This window comes from Neovison vison, chromosome 7, assembly GCF_020171115.1.
Source record: "Neovison vison isolate M4711 chromosome 7, ASM_NN_V1, whole genome shotgun sequence".
Taxonomy (NCBI): domain Eukaryota; kingdom Metazoa; phylum Chordata; class Mammalia; order Carnivora; family Mustelidae; genus Neogale; species Neogale vison.
The window spans coordinates 117,787,579-117,811,827 of NC_058097.1; the positions used below are offsets into that span (position 1 = coordinate 117,787,579).

Sequence of the window (24,249 nt, forward strand, 5' to 3'; positions counted from 1 at the left end):
AAAGCTAATCACATAAAAGCAGGCCAGGGTCTCCGTGTCTCCCCTTGGCTTTATATCTGTAGTATGTGTGTGGTTCCCAGTATTCCTTGACATTTCCTAGCACTACCGTGAGGTTTCTGGAAAAGCAGTGAGGGACAGATGGGTGGCTGTCTACTAGAACAATTCATCAGACAGCAGTTGAAATATTGATAAGAAAACGGAAATCAAGTTAAAAGACGGGAAAAGAGAGAGGAAGGGGGAGTGGGACGACGAAGAGAGACATCAGGGAGGAGAGCTGCAGGGCACACAGACCAAGCGGTTTCTGTGCACCCCCACCCCCACCCCCCAGCTCATACTAGGACTGAGGCTGGCTGTGTGAAGGCGCTGCAGAGAAAGGCACATTTTGACTCCGGGCAGCCAGCAGGTTTAATAGGGCACCAAGGATCCGGGGCTCTAGGCGCAGAGAACTGGCACCCAGAACTCGAACATCCTGGAGTTGCTGGAGTTCTGCTTCTGCTGGCCAAAAAGGAAAGGGTATCTAAGGTGAGCGTTCCTGTGTGTGAGATCCTTGGGGGAATGCAGGGGGTTAGTGGCGCCCCTTTCTCCACCAGGAATGGGAGGCTTTCTGGGACTCTCTTTCTCTCTGGCACTTTCTTTTCTCTCTTCCCCTGCTCCCGCCTCACTTTTTTTCCCCGGCAAATTCCATTCCAACTTTCAGAGAAAATGGGGGGACACTCTCTACAAGGACCCCGGGATAGAGGCAGGGAATGGGAATCTAGGAGCCCAAAGGAACATACCTGGTCCCTGAACTCACGTATGTGTGTTGTGGCTTCAGAAGCCGAAAAGCTGGAATTTGTTAGTGAGGAGAAAAGTGCTTTATCAGAAACACATTGGCTGCCGGAGAAGCCGCACGCTGCCACGTTAAAGATGGTTTAAGAGAAGGAAGGGAAGAGGGGAGAGAGACAGCCGCCGGACTTGGCAAGACTGGGAGAGACTCACGCAGAGGCACCTGGCATTCTAGGGTGGTTTCTGACCCGGCCAGCCCAATTACTCAGACTTCAGACACCAGCTCCTCTGCTACTAGAAATAAGGCTGCGTTATTCATTGTCTTTGTCTCTGCTGTAAAAACTGTTTTCTTTAAGAAGCAGGGCTGGGGGATAGGACCTCCCCAGACCTCAAGAAGCTTCTGCCAGTCTTCCTTCCCAAGTGGTCCAGCAGCAGGGAAGGGGGGGGCACCTGAACTCTGGCAGAGTCCTGGGGTTTTAGGGGAGCCAGGCAGGAGATCTGTGCCTGGAGGGCCCGAACTTGGCAGCTCTGTAAATATCTGGTCCCTGGGTGGTTGGGCTGCATCCGAGGGGAAACCTACCTTTATCCAGGCAGCATTCTGTGTTCTGGCTCAGATGGTCCCCCGTCCCCTGGTGTCTGCAGGTGTGAAACTACCCAGACCCTGGGGGGGAGATGGGTGTCTCTGATTGTGGGTAGGGGAGGGTTACATGGCTGTGGGAAAGAGACCCAATGGCCTCAGCTGGCTCTCAACCTTCAGGTCTGGAGGCAGAGGGGCGGGTGCCCAGTGCCTAACAGTTCCCATCCTACCTTGCCTAACAGTTCCGATCCTAACAGTTCCGATCCTCCCTTGCTGGCCCAGGCGGATCCCAGGCAGATCAGAGCATCCCAACTCTCGAGTCCTCTCCCTTTGCGTCTCTCCTTCATCACCTAACCCCACCCCCACCCTCTACCCTCTCACCCGTGTTGTACTGTTGGGTGACTGAGGTTTCTCCTACCCAGGCTGGTTCTTGGGCCTTCCCCACCCTTCCTTACCAAGCCAGGATGTTTCAGACGGTCCCCGACACATCGTCTTACGTCAAGGTAAGACATGACAGCATCTTTAAACAGGTAATAACCCCCGCCCCTCTGCCACCCAGGCCTATGGCCCCTCCATCCCCTTTCTTGGGTCAGAGGGTGGATCTGGAGACTGGGGAATCCTTGGTTGAGGAGACAGGCTCTCGGGCAGGTACTGTTTGGGAGACTGGAAGTGGGTGAGCCTGGTGAAGTTTGGAAAGGGAAGCCGAGGCGCCAGTCCCTGAACTGAGAGCCAGTGTCCAATCCCAGTGGGTCTTGCGCTCGTGCCGCGGGCGCACAGCAAGTTTCAAGTTAAGAGTCTGCCTGCACTTGGGAGTGTGCATGTGAGTCTCTGGGCCAGTGTGCGAGGGTATGTGAAAGCGACGCGCTTCTCCACTGGTTCGGCACCCCGTCGGTCCTCAAGCACACCTTTCCTTGGCCCCACCCGCTCCTCCAAAGCGCAGCATTTGACAGCATACGGAACGTTTTTTGCACTCATAACAGTTCCCAAGAATGTAAACAAATCGAGGGAAGGACATCTGGGTTACACGTTTAAATGAAAATCCGCCAGTGGGGCGGGGTCGAGGGTGTCCGGGGTAGGGATTCAAGGCGCGACCTCCCTCCTTCCGGGTAACAGCCGGGAGCTGGGGCTGGCTGAGCCTTCCCTAGTTGCGAGGAGGAAGAGCCCGCCGGGGTTCGGCAAACCCACCCCTCAGGTCCCCGCCCCGCCCGCTTCTCCGTGAAAACCCGCCCCCTCCGGCCCCCACCCCCACCTGCGTGCCAGCGCAGAGCTCCCTGCTGCGTCGGCAAATGCCACCGACCTGTGGGACAGCCGGCACTTGACCACCTCGTTGGGGTGCGGCTCTCGGGAAGCGCAACTTTTGCATTCGGCCCTCCTCCCATTCCTCTACAGGGAAATTTGTTGAGACTGGGTAGTATCACCCCACCCATTCCCGCCCCTCCCGAGGTCTAAAGAAGTTTTACAGTCACTTTGGGGGGCCAGGTCCTGGAGCCTTGGCGCGGGTAAGAGATGTTTAATCTGTAATGAATGAATGAAAAATAAGTGAATCGATGTGTCTACAATCCATATAATGGATCGCTGGACGGAGGGCTCTCGGGAGGTGGCGGGGCGTACACAGGGAGACTAAAGCGCACCGGGGTTCGTGGCGTAGTTTTCCCAGAGAGATTAGGCGGGCTGTGACCCTTCCCACCGCGGCACTCCCAGTACTCAAAGCTAAGGGTGTTCCCTCTTCCAGCTCTACCCCAAGAGCTGCAAGTGGCCCTGGGGTGGGGAGTCTCTCTCCCATCCACAGCCCACCACCACCTCCCCAACCCGTGTCTGCACACACCTCAGGGACCCAAAACCTCGGGATGACGGTCCCAAGAGGGGCAAGCAGGAGTCCAGGAGGCTGACCCAAGCGGAGAGTAAGAGAGAAAGCAAACCGGCCCAGGAGAGCAGAGCTGTCCAGAGTGGGGAGCAGGGAGAGAGGCGGCAGTCTAGGAGCTGTGGGCAGCCAAAGGAGCCGCTCGCCGCAGGAGCTCTTTTCAAGGGGGAAAAATGGATTTTTCAGCAGCCACAAAGTTTGTATTGTTGCACAAAGGGGTGCATTGATGGCGGCGCAAGGTCTGCGTAGCAGGGACAATCTTGGGTCTGTTCCTCCCGCTCCCTACATCGACCATTTGCCAGAGGGGCACAAACAGTCCCCCACTGCCAAAACCCTGCCATTCTGTGTCAGGAACCTCCGAGGTTGTTGACAAACACCGCACGGCCCCGGCGCCCAGGCTGGGAGCCTGGAGCCCAGCCGGGCTGCAGCAGCCAAGGGTGCCCACTCCACTGGGCAGCGATCTGGGTTCTGAGAACTCACAGAGTCCTCAGGGAGATTCCACAGGAGAGCGCTGAGGGAGGGTATGGGGCTGGAAGGAGAGAGGAAAAGGGAGAGAGGGAAGGGGCGTGACTCTTTAGGACAAAGACGTTGCAGTAGGTGAATAATGGTAGTAACATCATGGTAGCCCTTGCCTTTGCTAGGCCCTGTTCTATAACTCATTTAATATTAATAACAACCCTAGGATGTAATCCATTTTGCAGATGAGAAACTGAGGTATTGAGAGGTTAAGATAACAGAGCTTGTAAGAGGTGGGGCCAAGATACAAATAAGGGCAAAATTGTGCTGTCAGGCAAGTTCCAGACACTCATTTCAAGTTTAGGAAAGCCCTTTGAGGGTTACATCCTATCACAACACCCATGTACAGATGGAAGACACTGAGGCACAGAGAGGTTAAGGAACTTGTTCAAGGCCACAGAGCTGGTACATGCAGAGCCAGAATTCAAACCCTAGGTCCCACAGAGTGACCTTCCACCTGGATGTTCCACTTGTAGATGTGGGAAGTCATCCTGCCCCTGCAGGGTGCAAATCCCTTGTCAGTACCAGCGCGGGGAGCACAACACGGAAAGCCCCTCGTCAACCCAGCGGAGACTGGCTTGGTCCTCCACTTTCTCCTCTTTGCGAGTCTTCCGGACTCCTTGCTCCCGCTCCCTCACCACCTAGCCTGCAGGTTCAGCCCAAGCTGCATTTCTGGAGGAGACACCCCGCCCCCCCAAACCAGACCAAAGGAGGCTTCTAGCCCCAGAATGTTCACAGCGACCGACACGCCCCAGGGGCAGCATCTGGCCAGCAGGTCCAGCAGCAGCGTTTCAAGGACACAGGTCTGTACTTAGAATAAATGCCATTTGGGGCGGCTGGGAGGCAGGGCGGACAGAGATCGGAGAGGCTGAAATGCTCCCGTGCCCCCCCCCCCGCCCCAGGCCCCCGTCTAGGCATCGCCGCTGGGTGAGAGTCCCGGCACCTGGCTGGTCTCCACCTCTTGTCAGCCTGCGCTCTCTGGTCGGCCTGGGACTCCCTCGGGATTTCCTCGTAGACGCCGCGTGGTCTGGGGACCCGGCCCGCAGCGCCTCGGGCTCTGGGCGCAGAGACCCTCCCCCAGCCGAGCCCGCCGGCCCCCGGCCCTCCCGCCGCCGCGGCCTCCCACGTAGCGTTTTGAACCCGCTTGGCGCTAAAGCAAGAACGAGCGTAGGGAGCGGGCAGGGCGAGCAGAGGCTCTAAATCTTCCTTCAATCTGTGAGTAGATGAAGTCTGAGAAACAAATTCAAAGCAGGCGCGCCTGCAGAGCCTTCCTGCAGAAATATTCCCCGGCATTCAAGCGCATCCAGGGGCGGCTCGAGCTGCCTTGTTTGGCTAAGGTCAGACGAGACTCGAGTTCTCCAATAAAAATAAATCTCAAATTAATTATGGCCTGGAGCGAGGGGCCAGACACTTGAAGCTGCAGTTGTGCAGTCTGGAGTTTTGGCGCTCGCTCGCCGGTCCCTCCCCCGCGCCCCCGCCTCCCCGCCCTCCCCGCCCTTGCCAGCTCGAATACCAGCCGAGGCCGCGCTGGACCCGAGGGGCGGGGGAGGACGGAGGACCGAGGGACGGAGGGGGGAGGATCCGCCGGAGACACTCTGCCAGGCCTTGCATCTTTCGGGGTTTCAAGTGACGGGGCAGTCCCTGGGTCCAGAGGCACCCCGGGGACCCGGCACCGATTGTCGCGTCCTCCCGCCTCCAACCTGGGCTGGGACCGAAGAAGCCCAGGAAGTCGTGTCTGGAAAGTCTTGACCGGGTCAAAAGGGCTGACATTGAGCGAGCCAAGACACGTTTCACCCAGCCGCTTCCCTCCCGGGGGGAAGCAGGACTTCCGCATCTTTGAAAATACTGTCAAGTGCGGATGGTGAGAGGCAAGTCCTCCGACCAGAGTTCCAGCAAAAATGTTCAAAATCCAAATGTTTTCCTAAATATTCACCCTCCATGTGCATGCTTTCTGTACGTGACCCTAGGCTTAGAACGGTGCCATGAGTTGTCTTGTGGGTCCCCCAGTTGGTAGCTTTTGTTTTCCATGCTGGCCCGCTTCCTTGGCTGCGAGCGCTCCCCGACATGAAAACTGGTGGGCGCTGATGGTAGCCGGCACTGGCTCCTGGGCACCAGCCCTGCCCAGTCTGGGAAAGGCAGGCAGGGCAGTCTCTGGTGAGCCAGGAAAGAGGGTGTGTGCAAGTGTGTGGGCTGGGGTAACCAGCTCCTCACTAAGCTAGGAGAAGGGAGAGGGAGAGAGGGGGAAAAAGAAAGGGGAGGGCAAGAGAGGAGACCGGGAGGGGTTCCCCAACTCAAAGACACTTTTCATTTGTAGCGGGCCTTACCACGGCTCTCTATCAATTTGTCTCAATGCAAACATTCAAAATATTCTCTGGCTGCTCGTGAAAACAATGCGAGCTGCCAGGATCAAACCATCTTTCCAGATGTCTGGTGTTAACCACATGAAACAGGGCAGACTTGTTTACTGTTGTGTTTGGTTAGGGCTTTTTCCCCCTTTGGGATTTAAAATAGAAGCAGCAGCAGGAGTTGAGCCTCAAACCCAGAGTTATATAAGTGGGGCAAACTTGCCTACCAGCATGTCAATATGGGGTAGAGGGAGCCTCAAATCCCTCAGAGAGCTGTTGTTCCCAGCTGGGGGGCTTCTTTTTGCTGGTTGGAGGACGTCGTGAATGGACAGGAGCTCCTCATGGAGGAACTGGTAAATAGCAAAAGGCATGGCATCAGTGCCAGTCCATGAGTCACAAAGGGGTGACAGTTATGCCAATGTCAGCCTCTCCCCCCTCCATCTTCCAAATTATGAAATTGCCATAGCTTTGGTTCTCCCAGGAGAAACAAAGTGCTATTGAGTTTCACAGCTAAAACAGGAGGGCAGGGGCACCTGGGTGGCTCAGTGGGTTAAGCCTCTGCCTTTAGCTCAGGTCATAATCTCAGAGTCCTGGGATCAAGTCCCTCCTTGGGCTCTCTGCTCAGCAGGGAGCCTGCTTCCTCCTCCCTCTCTGTCTGCCTCTCTGCCTATTTTGATCTCTTTTTCTGTGTCAAATAAATAAAATCTTTAAAAAAGATAAAACAGGAGGGCAAGTCCTCATTTTAATGTAGTTTCATATTGACCAACTTCCTGATGTGAAAAGGCAGTTCCTGCTAAAAGGAGTTGGGGGTACTAGGGGTGTGGGGGTGACTGTCCTGATCAGTGCAGTGTAGATAAGAATATATGCTCTTGGCTACCCTTCATAGGAGGTGGGAAGAGAAACCTAGCCAACATTTTTGCCATGGAGGTGACTTCTCCAGCACTAGGAGGAGACTGGAAGGAAGGGGGAGCAGCTGGCTGGTGTGGGGTGGCCATTAACAACCTCAGTGTTTGCCCAGCACCAGGAAGGGGGCCTCCGGGTGGTAGAGTTGGAATCTCTTCTGCCTGAGAAAGGGGCAACGAAGCTGGGGGTGCCAGGTTTCTGGCCAGGTCTGGGTGGAAGCAGTCTCTCCGCACCCTCCTGAAAGCCCTGTTGTCGTTTGAAGGTCGGCAGAGTCTGGGCTGAAAAGGAAACAATTTGGGGTTTGAAAGGATGTAATTCATTCTTCCTTTCCCTTTAACCTCTTTCCTCTCTGGAAAGCATGTGGAAAAGCTGAAGGGAAGAGTGAGAGCGCAGGCTGCCGGCCGAGGAGAGGAAAGGGTTAAGTCTGATTTCTTTTAATTGAACTCCAGAACTGGTGGCCCCAGGCAAAGGGGGGGAACTGACCCCGCTAGCGGTAACCAGATGTGGCGGTCTCTGGGGAGCCCCGGAGCAGACCCCTGGATTGAGAAGCAGACAGGAGGTGGGGGGGGGGGTCGGTCCGGCCTCCAACCCACCCCCCACCCCTCCCCCACCCCACTCCCCCATAAGCACGCCGAGTCTCAATTGCTGGCAGGCTGCACCCGCCACTCCAGGTCTGGTCACGTTCAGACCCGCGTCTGTATTCGAACCCAAAATTGGAGCTGAATTGATGAGACTAATTTCGAGAGGGGGTGGGGGGAGGGAGGGAGGAAGGCAAGCCAGCTTTCTGGCTCAATTGGTCCAGAAGAAATAAAGAATTAATAAGTCACCTTTTTCGCCGCTGTGGACACCCTTTTGAATTTTTTTTCTTTCCAATTGACTCGGATCTCCTCTGGATTTTTTTTTTTTCCTCCTTCCCCGGGTGGACTCTTAAATAAAAGTGAAAAAGTCCAAAGCGTGGTCTGGAGAGCGTGGACAAGGTAACCTGTTTTGGAGGTTGGGGAGAAGGGAGTCAAGCCGAGAGCGCTCGGAGGCTGGGGAGGGGGGTTCCCTCGCTGCGTCTGGACTCCTGAGGCTGCCCCAACTGGAGCGTTCGGCGGCAATGCAGGGGGGCCTGGGAGGTCTCCGGGTGGCGGGGACCGACAAGGCGGGCCAAGGGCCGGCTGGCCTCCCGGCTGGGTGCGGACGTTGGACCTGAGCACTGACCCCGGGGGCTCACCCGAGGGGGAAGTCTGAGTCTGTGCGGCGATCTTGCTTGCTGCGCTCTGGAGACCTGCTGACCAGCGTAGAAGGAATGTCCGCGGTAGTGTAGGTTTCTCCGGGGCTCGGAGTAGCACTGCATAGGGGGCTCTGGCCGAGCGCCGGGACTTGGGCCATTGGGTCCAGGTAAAGTGCGAGGGGTTTGACCCTAGAAGGCGCGGGTAGGTGGCCTTGGGTGCCGCAGCTCCCGCCCTCGGCGGGCACCGGGAACTCTCCGGGAGCGAAGGGCCGAGGCGCGCTGCCCCGAGGGCGCCCTTCTTCTAACAATGCGCTGGGAGCCTACTCCGTGCCCCCGACGGTCCTTCCGAAACCGCCCGGAGTCCGCGTCGACCGGTGAACCGCTGAGTCTGCCGCGACTCGGCGGCCGAGGGCCCGAGTGGAAAAATTCCCATTGGATGCACTTTTTTAATGGTTGGTTTGCTTCGGTCTGCGTCTGGATCTCCCCGGGCAGTAGGCTCCAGGTTATCCCCAGCCCGAGTAAACGCTCCCCCCCAACCCCCAATAAGTTTGACTCCGGCTGGAAAAAGCATTAATGAACGTATCTGTGGGAAGAAACGGAAAGTGAATGAGTCAGGAGGGCCACCTTCGGCCAACGGCCCGGGAAAAGGAAGGAGGCCAAAGACGTTTGGTTTTGGACTTTGGGGGAAGGTGTTGGGGGTGGGGGTGCAGACTGCGGGAATCAGGGCGCGGGCGCCGGGCGTGGACCCCGGCATTGTTCCCGGCTCGCTCTTATCTCCCAGGAGCAAGTATCCTGTGTGCGCTGCGCATGAATGTATCTGGGCATCTCCGGGTATATTTATATAGTGTGTGTGATGCGAAAAGCAGGACCAGCAGAGGGGAGGAAGAGGGGGTGTGGGGGGAGGGAAGGCAAGGGAGAGCAGAGGGGAGAGGAGAAGAGAGCGCGAGACAGAGAGAGAGAGAGAGAGAGAGAGATAGGACTTCCTCCTCGATTCGCAAAGTGAAGTCACTTCCCAAAATTAGCTGAAAAAAAGTTTCATCCGGTTAACTGTCTCTTTTTCGTTCCGCTACAACAACAAACGTGCACAGGGGAGCGAGGGCAGGGCGCTCGTGGGGGGCACGCAGGGAGGGCCCAGGGCGCCAGGGAGGCCGCGCCGGGCTAATCCGAAGGGGCTGCGAGGTCAGGCTGCAACCGGGTCAATGTGTGGAATATTGGGGGGCTCGGCTGCAGACTTGGCCAAATGGACGGGACTATTAAGGTAAGCGATGGGGCAATGGGAGCGGGAGCGGCGGGTCCGGCCGGGGCGGCTAGGCAGCCGGCAGGCTTGGCGCGGGGCGCCGGGGTCCCGGAAGACGTGGCTACTCTCCCTTCCTTCCGTGCCCCGGCTTCGCGCCTTCTCCTCCCGCGCTCGGGTGGCAAGTTTCACTCGCGGGGGCGACCCTCCGGGCTCACCACAGACAGCGATCTCCCCCAGCACCCCCTGTCCCAAAGCCGCGTCCGGCTGCCCCCTACGCGCTGCGGGCCGGGCTGCGGGCGGGGTGGGTCCGCATGAAACCTAAGGACCTTGGGCGCGGATCCAAGCCTGGGGCTGGAGACCTTCGGGTCCACCACTCCCACCGGGCAAGCTGGGCGCCTTGGCCCCGGCGCTGGGCACTCGCCTGGCTGCCGGCTTCCTCTTCCCTGAGGCCGAAGGCGACGGGGGCGGGAGCTGCAGCCGCCACCAGCTAGGGTCCCCCCCGCCTGGAGGGCCTTGGGGCGGGCAAGTGGATGGGTTGAAGGCGGATCGGGGTGCAAGTGAGTGTGCTTGGGGGTCTGTGTGAGCGGACTCCTCCAGATGGAAGTCCCTGTTTACATGTCAGCGCGAGCTGGTTTCCCTTCCTCTTGGTGCTTGTGTTGCGGAGCTTTCTGGCCCTCGAGGGCTGCCGGCTCCCCGAGACTGACGGGCCGGCCTCTGCGCTCCGCCGGCCGGGGATCCCTCTGCAGCCTGGGTCGGCGCCGCTGCCCCGCGCCTTGCACGCGGCTCCGGCTCTCCTCTCCCAGCCGTGCGCTGGCTCCAGGGCAAGGGCTCCACCGTCTTCCCCAAGAGGGTCCCGCGCCCTACAGAGCCGCTTCTCCTGCGGTGGCCGGCTATGAGCCGACAGCCCCTGCGACCGCGCTGGCAAATCCACCCCCCTCCCCACCCTCACCCCACACCTCGCGCCTGCCTCTAAGTTGCAAAATGCAGCCCAGAGGGATGGATGAGGGTCTGGGGTTTGTGTCAGACTTCAGGAGTGTTGATTGCCTGCCCCTCCTGGAAGGGGGAAGTGGTCCCGGGAGCTGAGAGGAGGGACACCCCCTAAAGTGACTGACCTTAGAGGACCCAGAGGAATGAATGGGACCAGGAGTCGGCTTCCAGGCTGTCCCGCAACCCCAAGCAGGAGTCAGTCTGGAAAAACTATTAGGCTGGTGAGGTGGGGACTGGCAGAGCCGGCCATTCCCCAGAACCCAAAGGAATCAACTCCTTGCTCCGGACTGAGTTTAGAGGAGATGAAGATGTTGTGCTTGGAGAATTTAAGAGATTTTTATCATTTGGGTGGAGCAGTGGTTTTTATTTTCTAAGGGTTTTTTTGTTTTTTTGTTTTTTTTTTCCTGAAAGTTTGAAACATGCTGACTTAGGTAAAAGGCACCAAGAGAAGGAACTTGAAAATCTGGAGATGAGATAATTGATTGTACCGAGTTCAGGGGGAAGCCTGCGTGAGTCTGGGTTCATCCAGTTTAAAGTGTGCGGGAGTGAGGAGTATTCCTACGGCGAGTGTGGAGGTGGCCACTGGCCACTTACACCTGTTTTGTCTTCATGCTGGTGAGCGCCTGCAAATGTCTGTGTGTCTCTGGTTTGGTAAAAGGATGCTCCACTCTAGAAGACTCTCTCACATTAGGACACTTACCACTTACCCAGAAAATCTGCCTCTGATCCGGAAGGGTGGCAAGATGGCTCCAGGGTCTTGATGTGGACACCCTAAGGAGAAGTGAAGCAATATCTCCATGATGCTTAGACCTCTACGGCCCTGAGCAAATGGAGGAAGCTGTGGTCTGTGTACCCAGGATGTGCTAACCTCTTTAGAGATACACACAAGGATTGGCATGGCAGGCAGGGAAACCAGGCTGAGATGATGGTCCTTCATGCTAAGGATGAGGGGAAGGTCTTCTTTCTCCTGTGGGCGGTGAGTCCGCCTGTGAGTCCCTCCTGGCCCTCCTCAGGAGCACCCTTGTCCCTCCTCCAGGTGACCTGGTTCTGCAGACACACCCACAGAGCAGTGGCTTCTCAAGTCCTGGGGAGGGACTTCGGTCCCCAGAATGCTCAAGGATGGGGCTGTTAATGTAAGCTTCAGTATTTAAATTGTGTAAAAGCCACGGTTTCCGGTTCCTGTGTGACCTTTGGATCTTGAGGTTCCTAGACCCCATTCCTACGGGGGTTCAAACACTGTGTTTGGAGGGGACAATGGACAAGGGGAGGTTAGTGGATTTCTAGCCTCTCACATGAGAATGTATGATCCACTGAACCTGTTTGAACTTCAAAATCTTTGTATAAATGAAACAGGGAAGTAAAGTCCCTCTACAGTATATCTTTCCAATATTCGGTTCCTAAAATACCATGTTTATACGTTCTTATAAGGACATAGACCTGCATGTCCATGAAATTCAGTCCTGTACAGATGGAGGTCTGTAGACAGAAATCTAGAATGTGTGTTCCCAGTTTGAGTGACCTTGACAAATCATGTTTGAGTAATTCTGGAATGTGATTTTTATGCACCTGCATATTTCTTCCTCAAATATAAGGCATGTCAATATTTCAAAATACCTATGAGTCTCCACACTAAGGAGATACTTGGGCCAGGGAAGTCTGATTGCTTTGAGGAAGGTTTTTATTTTGTGCATAATTTGCAGAACTCCATGTGATTTCAAAATCTTAATTTTGCCGCCCTTGTTGTAAGTCCTTCTGTGTCGTGCTCCCTCCTCCTTCCCAAGAATGTCTCCTGGGAAGGCTTTGAGAGTCATGTTGGGAAGACCAAAATTTGCAGGAGCCATTCTGCTCTTCTTTGGCCACAGACAAGTTAACCTGCGATATTAAACAACACTTACCTCACCCCTGCCCCCACAGTGACATTATCAGTGTTGAAAATCACGTGATACTGGTTGCTGCTCAGAAGATGACCCGGTTTCAAAACCTGCATCTTTGTTCTAGGCAGTCTTCCACTGAATCTAGTTCCTCCATCTATGAAAGCTTGATTCAATGCACATGGTACTATTAAAGATGGAGAGACAATCAGAGAAGATGCAGATTTGGTGAATGAAACAGGGAAATGTGGGGCGGACTTGAAGTCAGAAAATCTGAGTTCATTCTCAGCTGCTACTCAGCTGCTGTGTGCCCTACAGCAAGGCCCTTCAGGTCTTTGAATGTCAGTTTTCTCATCTCTAAAGTGGGGCCAAAGCACTCCCTTGCCAGAAACAACAGTGAGGATTAAATAAAGTCTGGTACCTTAGTGGAATGCCCGTTTGCTGAATTTCTCCTTGGGGTTAAGGACTTTCAGGGATCGATTGGTCAGAGCATTGGATCACAAGTCTGGGTGTCCCGTAATACATATTTTATTAATTCAACCAATACTGATTATGTGTCTATTATGTTCCAAATCTCTGCTTTCTGTGTTGAGAATAAAAGAGGTTATCAAAACCCTGCTAGAATGTACATCTCATAGTAGGGGCAGACATCTAAATAAATAATTTTATGTCTAGGGTTGATCCACTTTCTGAAGAACAAGAGGCAGGTTAGGGGGTAGAAGGTCATGTAGCCATATCAGTCAGGATACAGGGGAGGATGCTTCAGATAAAGTCACAATGGAGCAGAGAAACTGTCAGTCTACATCGTTTGCCTTGGGAAATGGCAGCACCATACAATCCCTTAAGTGATGAGAGAACAAAATGGGAAACATAGGGAGAGGTCCCCACTGGCTTCTGTAAGCCGGCAGAGAGTGTGTGTGTGGCAGATGGGGGCCAGGAGGGTAGGTTAAGGCTGACAAGACAATGCTTTCCAGTTTGGAAACTTCGGGATGGTATCTGAGTAGAAAGCAACAGAGTGAGGAACCCTGGGAACAAAGACTCTACATCTGTCCTCAAAAATAGGTGCTACCTTGACTTTGAAGAGTGAATTGTACAACCCCCCTCCCCCTCACCACTACCTTTTAACCTTCCTGGAGTCATGAGAATGCCAGGCAGGACAGCACTATGTCAATTTCTCTGTCCCTGTGACCACATTGAATTGCTTCCTTCAGGTAGTTACCAAATGATGAATCTTATTTCCTTGCTGAATAATTCCCACAAAAATCTTCCCTCCACTTCTCCTGCCATTCAAAGCAGATCTGTAGGTTTGCAACTTGAGAACTTTTGAGATTATTGAGCTCAATATGTTTGTTCTGTGGGTGGGGAAACTGAGGCCAAGAGTTGTTTAATGCACTACCTAAGATCACATAGCTAACCACTGACAGAGTCAAGAGGAGAATTCAGGGATCCTAACCCTCAGGCTAGTGTTCTTTCCACCACATTGTGAAGATTTCATTTGCTTTCATTATAATACCACGAGTTACAGAATCCTGGCGATCGTGTGTGTGAGAGAGAGGCAGACAGAGACAGACAGAGAGAGAAGCCTTAAAAAGAAAAACCATGAGGAATTTGGCACTTTGAGCTAAAGATGTATCTGCTATTTAATGAAAAATTTATTACTGCCATCCTGAATTATATCCATACTTTAAAAAGAATTCCAAATTCTCAGATAGGATTTTTACATAGCTGTTTTCCAAAATAAATCCTTCTTTTCCTATAGACAAACAAAGTCTCCACTACCAAGAGGCAACAAAAAATAAAGGATTTTGCTTAAATAACCAATAGGTCCTCTACCGACCAAGGGCAGGTGGGCCGAATTCCTATTTCAATTCCTTTAATAATTGAGTATTTGATGATTTAAGCAAAATATGTTCAGATGCATTACAATATAACTTATAGACCCATCTTTCAGACTGTGTAGTAAGTAGGTCTTAAATAACAACTGCATTAAATAAGAGTTCAGATTTCAAAGTCTGATCATATTTGGGGTTATCTGGTTAACGTGGCATTCGGTTTTAAAAAGTGATTGATTTAAACCCAGTCTGTTTTCTAGAAATGTAACATTGGTCTAATGCTAGTACTGAGTTGCCCCAGCAAAAAAATAAAAATAAAAGTAAAATTTGGGAAAATCTTCATGATTGATGAATCACCAGACAGGATTTCTAATGCACTGAGGCCTTTATCCTACCTCAAACTTCAAAAACTATCCTCAAATTTATCCTACCTCAAACTTCAAAAAATATCCTCAAATTGTAAGTCAGGACTCAAGCCATCCTAGTCTGCTCTGAAAAAAGGTCTTATTCTATCTGAAGCTTGATAGAGGGATTTTCAGATTAGGGACCGACTCTCTAGAGTGAGAATTGAAAATCTACTATTTTCATTCATTTTAGACAATTAGCTACATTATGTGGGTCTAGAATAATGTTTCTGTTTTGTTTTGTTTTGTTTTGAATAACGTGATTTTCTTTTCTTGGCCTGTCGTTGGAACAGTCTTTCTATCTTTGGCTTCTTGTTTTATGACAAACTGAGAAGGCTAAAGGACATTGGTCACTATGTACACACATACACACACAATCTCACAAAATCATCAACCAGAATAACAGCTTTTCTAGTAACCTCAGATCTGTGCAGGTGTGTTTTCCTTGCAGAAGACTGTACTCTGCTTCATTTTCTGTTGCTTTAATGATTTACATCTGCAGTGCTCATCCTATCCCCGTATCAGTTCATCGATGGGATGGTACTACTAAGTGACGTCACTCTCACTCTCCTACTGACCTCTTACACCCAACGTCAGTGGCCTGTAGCCTTGAGATGTTTCCCAGACGCAATGGGTGGGGTTTTGTTACCCCCATATCGTTCCCCTTGGCGCCAATATCATGGAAGTCTAACAGGATTAGGCTGCTTAGGGAATAATCCTTTTGGTGAGGGAAGCTGGCTGGCTTTATGGGGATCTATAATCTTAGCCTCATTGGCATCATAAACTGATGCCAGCCATATTAACGCAAGACAGCAAACCATGCAAATCAGTAAGGTCTTTTGCGTGACTGTAATGTAGGGTAAGGGAATGGGGTCAAGGTAGATAGAATGCCAGTGGCAAAGAGGCTGCTTTCTGAAGACATCAGGATAAGCCGGGTGTGTGCACAGATGAATGCAACAAGTGTCATGCTGACCTCAAGGAAGGAAGGAGCAATTTCAACTGGAGAGACCCAGAAAGACCTAACCCCAATAGTTATCCATATGGTCCTTTCTATTTAGAAAGCACTTTTGTGTAAACCTTCATCATTAATCCTCATAACACCTCAGTAGGAGATAATACCATCACGCCTCCATTTTGGATAGGAGAAGTTAAAGTTCAGGGAGGTTGGGTAAGTTATCTAAGATGACAGCTGATAGATGGCACAACTGGGTTTCGAGCCCTGGGTTTCTGATTCCAGAATATTTGCTTTTTCTATATACACAGCCTCTTGGTGTAGGTGGACCTGGACCTTGGCTATGAAGGATGGGCAGGACCTGCCCAAGAAGATACAGTTCAGGGGCTTTCTCAGAAATCAGAATACTTCGGTGAGGTCGGGGGGAAGGGGATACATATGAAGGAAAAGGAGGAGGGGAAAGATTGGCTGGAATTGTATTCCGGACACCTTCAATACCGTAACAAGAATTTAGGTCTAGAAAGGAGGAATCAAAAAGTCGTGAAGAGAAGTATGACCAACACAGATGTACAAATCTCTTAGACATGGAACCCTTCCGGTCCACATCCAGTTCCTTAGGAAATGGAGAGGGAGTGGCTCCATCACTTGCCCACAGGTGGACAAGAGGCCCCAGGAAGTGAATAATTGACAGGATTTGAGAGCCAGTGATATGCTCAGGGAACCAGACCATACTCTCAACTGTCTTTAAAGATGCCTGTTTATTAAGTAAGGAGTCAGGAGAAGGAGGAGAAACTCTACTTCACCAGAGCTCATAAAAATGTGATTTTTCCTTTAACTCATTTAAATGTGTCCTCTGTCTCAGTGTTCTAGAGATTACACCACAAGCCCTCTTTTTTTTTTTTGAAGATTTTATTTATTTATTTGACACAGAGAGAGAGAGATCACAAGTAGGCAGAGAGGCAGGGGTGGGGGTGGGGTGAAGCAGGCTTCCCACTGAGCGGACAGCCCAATTCTGGCGTTGATCCCAGGACCCTGAGATCATGACCTGAGCTGAAAGCAGAGGCTTAACCCACTGAGCCATCCAGGTGCACCACAAGCCCTCTTTTCAATTAGGCGGCTATCCTGGGGGTACAACTTCAGTTCCCTTTGACAATGAGTCAGCAGATAGTAATTGAGAAGAGACAAAAGGAAATGTTGTTTCCCTGAGACTCCAATCTAACTTCGATAGAAAGTCAAAAAGGTCTGACAGACTTTCATGTTTTGGTTGTGCCCATCACCTCATGGTGAAATTTCACCAAGCACACCAGAAACTCAGTTATCACCACCATTCCAAACAGGATCAGAGATTAAGTGTTCAGATTCATTTCCAGATCATTCAGCTTCTGAGTTGCTTATACTTACAAAAATGAACCAAAATGCCAGCATATTTAACATTAGTTCCCCTCTTGGGGAAACAGGGTACCTACCACTTAGTTCATGATCAAAATCCCAGAGTATGTACATTTTTCAAGTTACCGCCTAGAGAACATAGATTTGAAAACTGAAATGTTTTCGCATTTACCTCGAGCAGGGCCCATTTACTCAGACAGTGCTATGTGTCCAAGGTAATGAAAGACCCATGTCTCATCGCAGTGCACACATGCAGGAGGCCAGAATTATGCATGCCATGGAACTCTAACCCGTGTGGGTTTCACATGTCTCCTGGAATCTAACATTCCAGTAGCAGAGTTGTTGGATCTGCATATATGGGGGTTCATTGCTTTTAGGTGTGAAGGAGTCCAAGCATGAAAAATTTTGCACTATAGTTCATATAGCAGAAATGTGGTAACAGTCATTATTATAAAATCACTCCGTTTTCAAATTGTCTTTAAGTTAATGCTGTTACCATCTGTGTAAATGCTTAGAGTTTAATCTAAATTTTTATGCCTGAAGAGTCATTTTGCCTTTAGGCATTCATTACTTAATTCATACTCATTCATTTATTCATTCAACCCTAAACTGAATGACACAACCAGGCACAGTTCTCAACAGAACTCCACATAAGTGAAGAAGAACAAGTTGCCTATAATATTTATTCTGAACCTGTAGAGAATAGGGCTTTCTCTGCTTTTGGATTTTAAGGTCTGACTATTGGAGATTCCAAAAGCAGCAATACTCATTGGGCAAATCTTTATTTGTGGCTTTTTACCATAAAGAAGTGTAGGAACATTTTCCCAAGGATAACATCTGGCTTATAATTTCCATCGCCCCTTCACTTTTGGTGATACTAGTCTGTTGTATGGACATTTTTGGAAAACCAGGGCTTCAGCCAAGGGAAGGACTTCTTATTCTCCCTTTCTTAGCTGTAGGTCCTCTGCATATATTTTAACACAGAGGAAAAACACCATAGATCAAGTGCAAAGATAAATCAGAACCTGAGGAAGAATATTTCTAGGGAATAAAACAAAAAACAAAAGTCCCAGGATACCAGATTTCTTACAATAAGAAAAAGGTAGACCAGTTAGCAGAAAGGTTGGCAAAAATGCTATGACAGACAATGCTAGAAAAAGAAATACAAATGGCCAATAGACCTGTGAAAAGAATTGCAAGCATGTGCCTAATGATAGTCTAATGAAAATCATAAAATTCCAACATCTATCATCTATGAGTGCAGTATAACAAAGATTGAAACAGCTTAAAATTGCCTCATGTTAGAGTAAACAGAAATGTCACTGTCTTACCTTGTGGGTGGGAGTCTAGCTTGGTACAGTCATTCTGGAGAACACATCAATTGGAAACATCAATCAGAAACAATGATTGAGATATTAAATATTTACAGAAATTCAGTAACAAGTCCAATTTCTAAAAATTTAGCTTATAGACATGTTCAGTCAGATATGAAAGAAGTATGCACATGACGGTTATTGTACCATTGTAATGGCAAAAATTGGAAGAATCTAAACTTCCATCAACAGAGGACTTGTTAAATATGTTATGGATGATGCTTATAAGAAAATACCATGCAACTATTCTGTGGAATAAAATCAATTGTCTATATACACTGATTTAGACTGTTCCCCGGGGCATAATGTCACATGGAAAAAAGCAAGTTACAAAATGTGTGGTCTCGTTTTTGTAAAAAAAAGAAAAAAAGTTGAAAATGCACACATATGCATGTTTATACATAGACAATTTCTAGAGGAATATACAAGAGGCTATTAACAGTAGTTGCCTCTGGGAAACTTATTTTTCCACACGATAAACTTAGGTAGTCTTTCTTTTTTTTAAGTCAGTAGTATATATTACTTTTATAAATTTAAATAAATAAATAAATAAAGAGGGACTTCAGAAATAGATTTGTAAAAAAGGGGCTGGACACCAGCATTCTAACCCAAATGTGCTGATTTCAGAGACTTTTGGGTCCTACTTTGTAGTAAGTAAGTAAGTAAAAACAGCCCAGCCTAGGATCCAGAGACCTGAATTCCAGGCCTAGCTCTGACGTAAATGAGTGATGGGGTCTTAGGCAAGTCACTTCAGTCTTTGAGAATTCATGTAAAATCTCTCATGCTAAATGTTTTCTGGTGCATACAGTGCATGTATCATTTCAAATTTTCCTTTCAGCTTCCATGTTCATAAAACTCTGATCACTGGCAGTCTTTAAAACCGTTTCTTATTTGGGAGGCATGGATGACTGAGCCTTTCATAGAAGTTCTGTCTGGGCCCATGTGGCTCTTCCCCACAATCTCGGGGCTAAATTCTAGAATGATCTTTGAGGCCAATTGAAGCCTGGAGCTCTTAGGAGGTGCTTTGTGACTTTCTGTGAGCTGGTTGTTTTTATTACCAAGTGACACTGGAGCTGTGCTAATCCCTTTGCATTAATACAAACTAAGAATAGGGCCTGATTCTGCTATGGGGTCTTATACCCTTTTTCAAAATTTGGTCTCATTTAAAACCCAAAACACATTTGGCCCCAAGCGCCTTTCCCCTGAACTTTTAAAAAATCCTGTTTAATTGAAGGGAAATTGAATTCGTCTGGTTTTGATTCATTTACACTTAACTCTTTAAAAAACGATATTTTGAGGACTTATTTGATGTCCAAGACGAATTTTGAGCCTCTTAATGAATTTTCTGGAAGGCTTTTTTTCTTCTTCTTAAAACAGGAAGTGATGCTATGCTAGGGGTAAAAACACAGTCAACCCCAAAAAAGCCCCAATTCAGTTTGAAACTATATCCCCCACTATTTTACATGAACCCCAATGGCTCTAGCTATGGCCTGTCTTTCCCTACTTCTTACTTAAGAGCAAGAGACTCACTTGCCTTCCATCTGAGGAGGGATAGCATGAGGAGGAAGGAGGAGCAATCAGAGTCATCAGAAGGAAAAAAAAAGCCATTTCTCTAGCTCTTACTATGTGCCAATATCTGTGTTCACCTTTATAGACATGCCCGCCTTTGATCCTTATACCAACCCTGTACATTGTAACACATTTGCAATAAGGGTGTTTCCAGGAGCAAAGTTTTCAAGACTTCATCACTTCCGATCTGGAAAGGTGGAGTCACTTACCCAAGGTCATGAAGGCAGAAAGTGGAAAAGCAATGATTTGAACCTAATCCCCTTTGCTTACAAAGCTCATAGAGCATAGCCACAATGATACGTTGCCCGTTGACACATACATCCATGAAGTTTAGGCTCCTAGTCGAACCATCTACCTTGGAGATTTTGTTGTTGTTTGTCATGTCCCTTAGTCTACATGACCCCATCCTTAGCCTGCATGGGTCAGATTCGTGGGGTATCTCAATTCTTTACCACCCTTTACTCAAGAAGACCTAAGCCCTGTGTTTTCCCCGGGGAAGATCCCCTGTCCGACTGGGAACAGGGAACAGGAACTCGCCAACAGGTATAATATGAGGACAGCAGGCAAGTGAGCATGAAACCAACAGGTTTTGTTTTATTTTTGTGGGCTAACGAAATGAAAAAAAGCTTCATAGAGAATGGCACATTCTTTGCCTTGACAATGCTTCCTCCTCTACCACCTCCCCCTTTTCTCTCTTGTCCTCATACACACACACACACACACACACAGAGATGCCACACATATACTACACATGCTTAAAAACCACACCAACCCAGATTGGGGGCTTACACAAAACACAAAGAAGGGAATGTTTTGCAGGGTTAAAAGGAAACCACCGAGAAAGGCTGAGTGGAACTCCAGTTTCTCCTGAATAGTCTTTCTTGTTATTTCAAGGCTGATTGACTTATAACTGCTTCCACGGCGAGCTCACATCGGTGCCTTTATCAGCCTGAGTGAGACTTCCTGTGGACTGGCCCAGCTTCCTGATTTATTTCCTTTTTCCTTTGGCAGAACAAAGAAAACCAGAGCTCCAAGGATACTTGGGACCAAACATAATTTAGTACCGAAGAAGCTATTATTTTAAAAATGTTCATTCTCAGGGCTTAGGGGCCGAGAACCTGCCTTCGCAGTTTTCCACAGCGTGTCACACACTATCACGATGGACCCCACATGCAATTATTGGGGGTCAACGAGCCCCTTGAACTCATCCTAGTGGTAGTTTGATTTCATTCGAAGGGGAAGATTGAGCCCATTCTCCTCACTTAACACCCCACGAGCACCCCCCAGCCCCACACACACAGGCATGCTTTCAAGAGTTACCTGGAACACCTCTATATTGAGGGTTTACTCTTTTGTTACCCTAACTCAGCCCCACAGGCCAACAAAGAAACTCTCTTCTTTAGAGATCTTATTCCAGCAATACTCAAAGTTCTAGCTCCAGAAACCTGCTTATAAGAAGCTTTGAAGTCTATCCAAAGGGTCATTGACGTCAGTTGAAGAAGAAATTCCAGAAATTGGGATGAAGGCGTTGCTTTCCTCTCTTGCCTGGATGATGCCATATCACTCCTTATCACTTGGCCTGCGCATTATTTCTGAAAAACCTTTAGGCATAACCCGGAGAAAAAGGGACGGGGTTAAGGAAGTTTTCTGTAGCCCCTTTATGGCCGAGGGCAAATATCGCAAGTTGTCAAATGATAGTATGCCCCAGTACTCTTAGAAAATAACAGGGGAGCACCTGGGTGGCTCAGTGGGTTAAGCTGCTGCCTTCGGCTCAGGTCATGATCTCAGGGTCCTGGGATTGAGTCCCGCATCGGGCTCTCTGCTCAGTAGGGAGCCTGCTTCCCTCTCTCTCTCTCTCTCTCTCTCTCTGCCTGCTCCTCTGCCTACTTGTGATCTATCTCTGTCAAATAAATAAATAAAATCTTAAAAAAAAAAGAAAAATATAACAGGCCTGTGCACAGGAGAGATTTCAGATTTCAGGTTGGGATGCATCTGAAGATGAGAACCAGGCAAAAGCTACTCAGAGCAGAACTTGGGTATTCCTGGGCCCAAGCAACACATTTGCATTAAGAGTGTTTCCAGGAGCAAAGTTATCAAGACTTCATGAATTCATGCTTTCTTATTTCCTTAAAACTGTATAATACTCCTAGGGAACTGAAGATGGCATTTTCCATAGACAACAGCTAGATAGCTAAGTAATCATGCAGCCACCCAAATGTTACTAGTGACCTTTCTTTCGCTCTTTTTTTTTTTTTTTTAAACAAAGATCACTGATTTGAAATGGAAGTCATATTGAAACTGAAATTACCTCCCGAGGCAAGCAAGATTATTTCTGAGAGGAGAGGGTTAATCCGTTGTTGTAATTCACACTGATATCGCCCACCACGGTCTTCAATGTTAGCCTCTCTGGATGAAAAGACATTGAAAGGGTATTTCAAAGAGGAAAAGTGACTTCGGAAACTAGATGGCCTGAGGGGAGGGTGTGAGGGTGGTTTTGGGCACGACTGGGGTGCTAAGCCTCACATCATCTGCTTTGGCAATGCCAAAGGGAAGGGAGGCACGGCACCCCCATGTGCGAGCAGGAGGGCTCTCTTTTCCTGGCACTGGACTCTGCCACGAGCTCTGTACCAGGTCCATGACCGGTGAGGAATCCTAGAACTCAGATCCATGGCTTATCTCAGACAGCAACCCCAGCCTTGATAATCCCATCTGTAGAGAGCCTTGTGCAGACCTTGGACTTCTCCTCAGTAAGACCATATTGGGCCAAAGGGCACAAGTAACCTTTCTCAAATAGGGTCTTTGGTGCAACATAGGACTTCCCCAGAGGTCAAGAACTTGAGGGGCACCTGTATTTTCTGCACTTTTTCTAGAAAGGGGAGGGAGAAAGAGCAGACTACTTCTCTGGCAATGTCATTTCAGGAAAACTGGCATGTGGAGACTTTTCCAGGGTGCCTCTGCGAAGGCTTCTACAGCCGCACCTGTGCTGCTCTGGCCACTAGAGCCTCTGAGCCTTTCCTTCTGGAGATCGGTGGAGCTCCATATCCCTACTGGGTCTGTCGTGTGGTAAAGCGGTACCACGGTCATCCTTGCTGCCTTCTTAGAGTTCGCCCCAGAAAGTCTAATAGACGAGCCAGGATCAGGCAATGGGACTGGGTTTGGAATTTATCAGAATTAACCAATTCTTCCCATCACTTTGGAGTGGATATGGCCCCCGGCTCTTCTCTGCCCAGAGCACCTTTTTGTTTTGTTTTGTTTTTTCTCCTTGATTTTAAACCCTGTGTACATTTCATGGGAAATTTCACACGCCTGTTTCTGATTCGCTTCCAATTAAAGGCTCAAAATGCTGGTTTTGTAAGAGCTCTTTGATGATTCAGATTCATGTTGGTTCATCTTTTCTTTTCCCTCCTTAAAGCCCACAGAAGTTTAATAAATTTTGCTCAGACATTTGCATGCTTAATTGTTAAAAAAATAATTGGAAACAGGAGAGAATATTTAACTAGTATGCCAAAAACATGCACATTTCCAAGGGGAAAGAGATTGATGCCTCAGTGAAGGTGAACTCCTGTGGAAAAAGAAGGGGTCTCACCGAAGGTGGGCCCATCACTGAAGGAGAAAGGGTTGGCTCTGAGCTCAGGTCTTCTAGAAGAGTAAAGGGGAACATTGCATGAGATACAGGAGGCCTTGCTAATGCAGCCAGTCAGCACGGACAAGCTGTTGGTTGGCAGGTCTGTCTTGCGGCAGGTACAGCAGGGGGAGTGGCAGTTTCCAGATGCTCATGTTGCTTACAGCCCCCTTCTGATTAGAGGGGGTTAGTGTTCTCACAACAGCAAGCCTTGTTCATAGACATTAATAAGCTTCCTCATAGACATTAATAAGCTTTGATGATGAACTTATCTGTGTACACCCCTGCACTAAAGGCAGAAGTGTCTGACGGAGCAGACCTGTGCTCTCTGGGCAAGGGGCCCTCTAGTCTACCCATGCATCAGTCCGTGTGAAGCACCAAAGTGGGCACCAGGATTGGGTAATTTCAGTCTGGTCCTGTTTAGGTCTTTGGCTGGCTGGATGACTTTGGGCAAGTGACTCTCCCTTTCTTAACCTCAACTTCTCCATCCATCTGAAAGGATTAAAACTACTAGCAGTAACCCTCTTCTCCCATGGATTTGGTTTAAAAAAAAAAAAAGTCTGGAGAGATGAGTTACTTTGAATTTCTTGAAGAAAGCATTAATTAATTGCTACAGTTTGACTATTGGGTGGCTCATTATATGGTTGTTCTTGTCAATTGTAAATCATGCAACATGTTCATTTCTGGGGCCTTATTTGAACTTTTTACTAGGGGATCGTCCTTCTCTCTATTGTCAGGGGCTGGTTAATTGTATTCAGTCAGCCTGAGTTACAAAATACAATTTTGTGCTCATACAATGTGATGTGGGAATGCTTTAGTGCTGTATGGTG

At 49.3% G+C, this 24,249-nt stretch overlaps 1 protein-coding gene across 2 annotated transcripts in view; it reads left to right on the plus strand.

Annotated features, from left to right (window-relative positions):
* Window positions 1–264: 264 nt before the first annotated feature.
* Window positions 265–24,249, plus strand: part of FLI1 (Fli-1 proto-oncogene, ETS transcription factor) — a 123,263-nt gene continuing 99,278 nt past the window's right edge. Inside the window, exons 1-2 of one of the 2 annotated variants that reach the window (XM_044258191.1) lie at window positions 265–522; window positions 1,765–1,845. In XM_044258191.1, the coding sequence (XP_044114126.1) occupies window positions 1,807–1,845 (39 nt within the window). In that variant the 5' untranslated portion in view covers window positions 265–522; window positions 1,765–1,806. Of the gene's footprint in view, window positions 523–1,764; window positions 1,846–9,081; window positions 9,442–24,249 lie in introns of those variants that run through there. The other variant, XM_044258192.1, reaches the window with a different exon arrangement.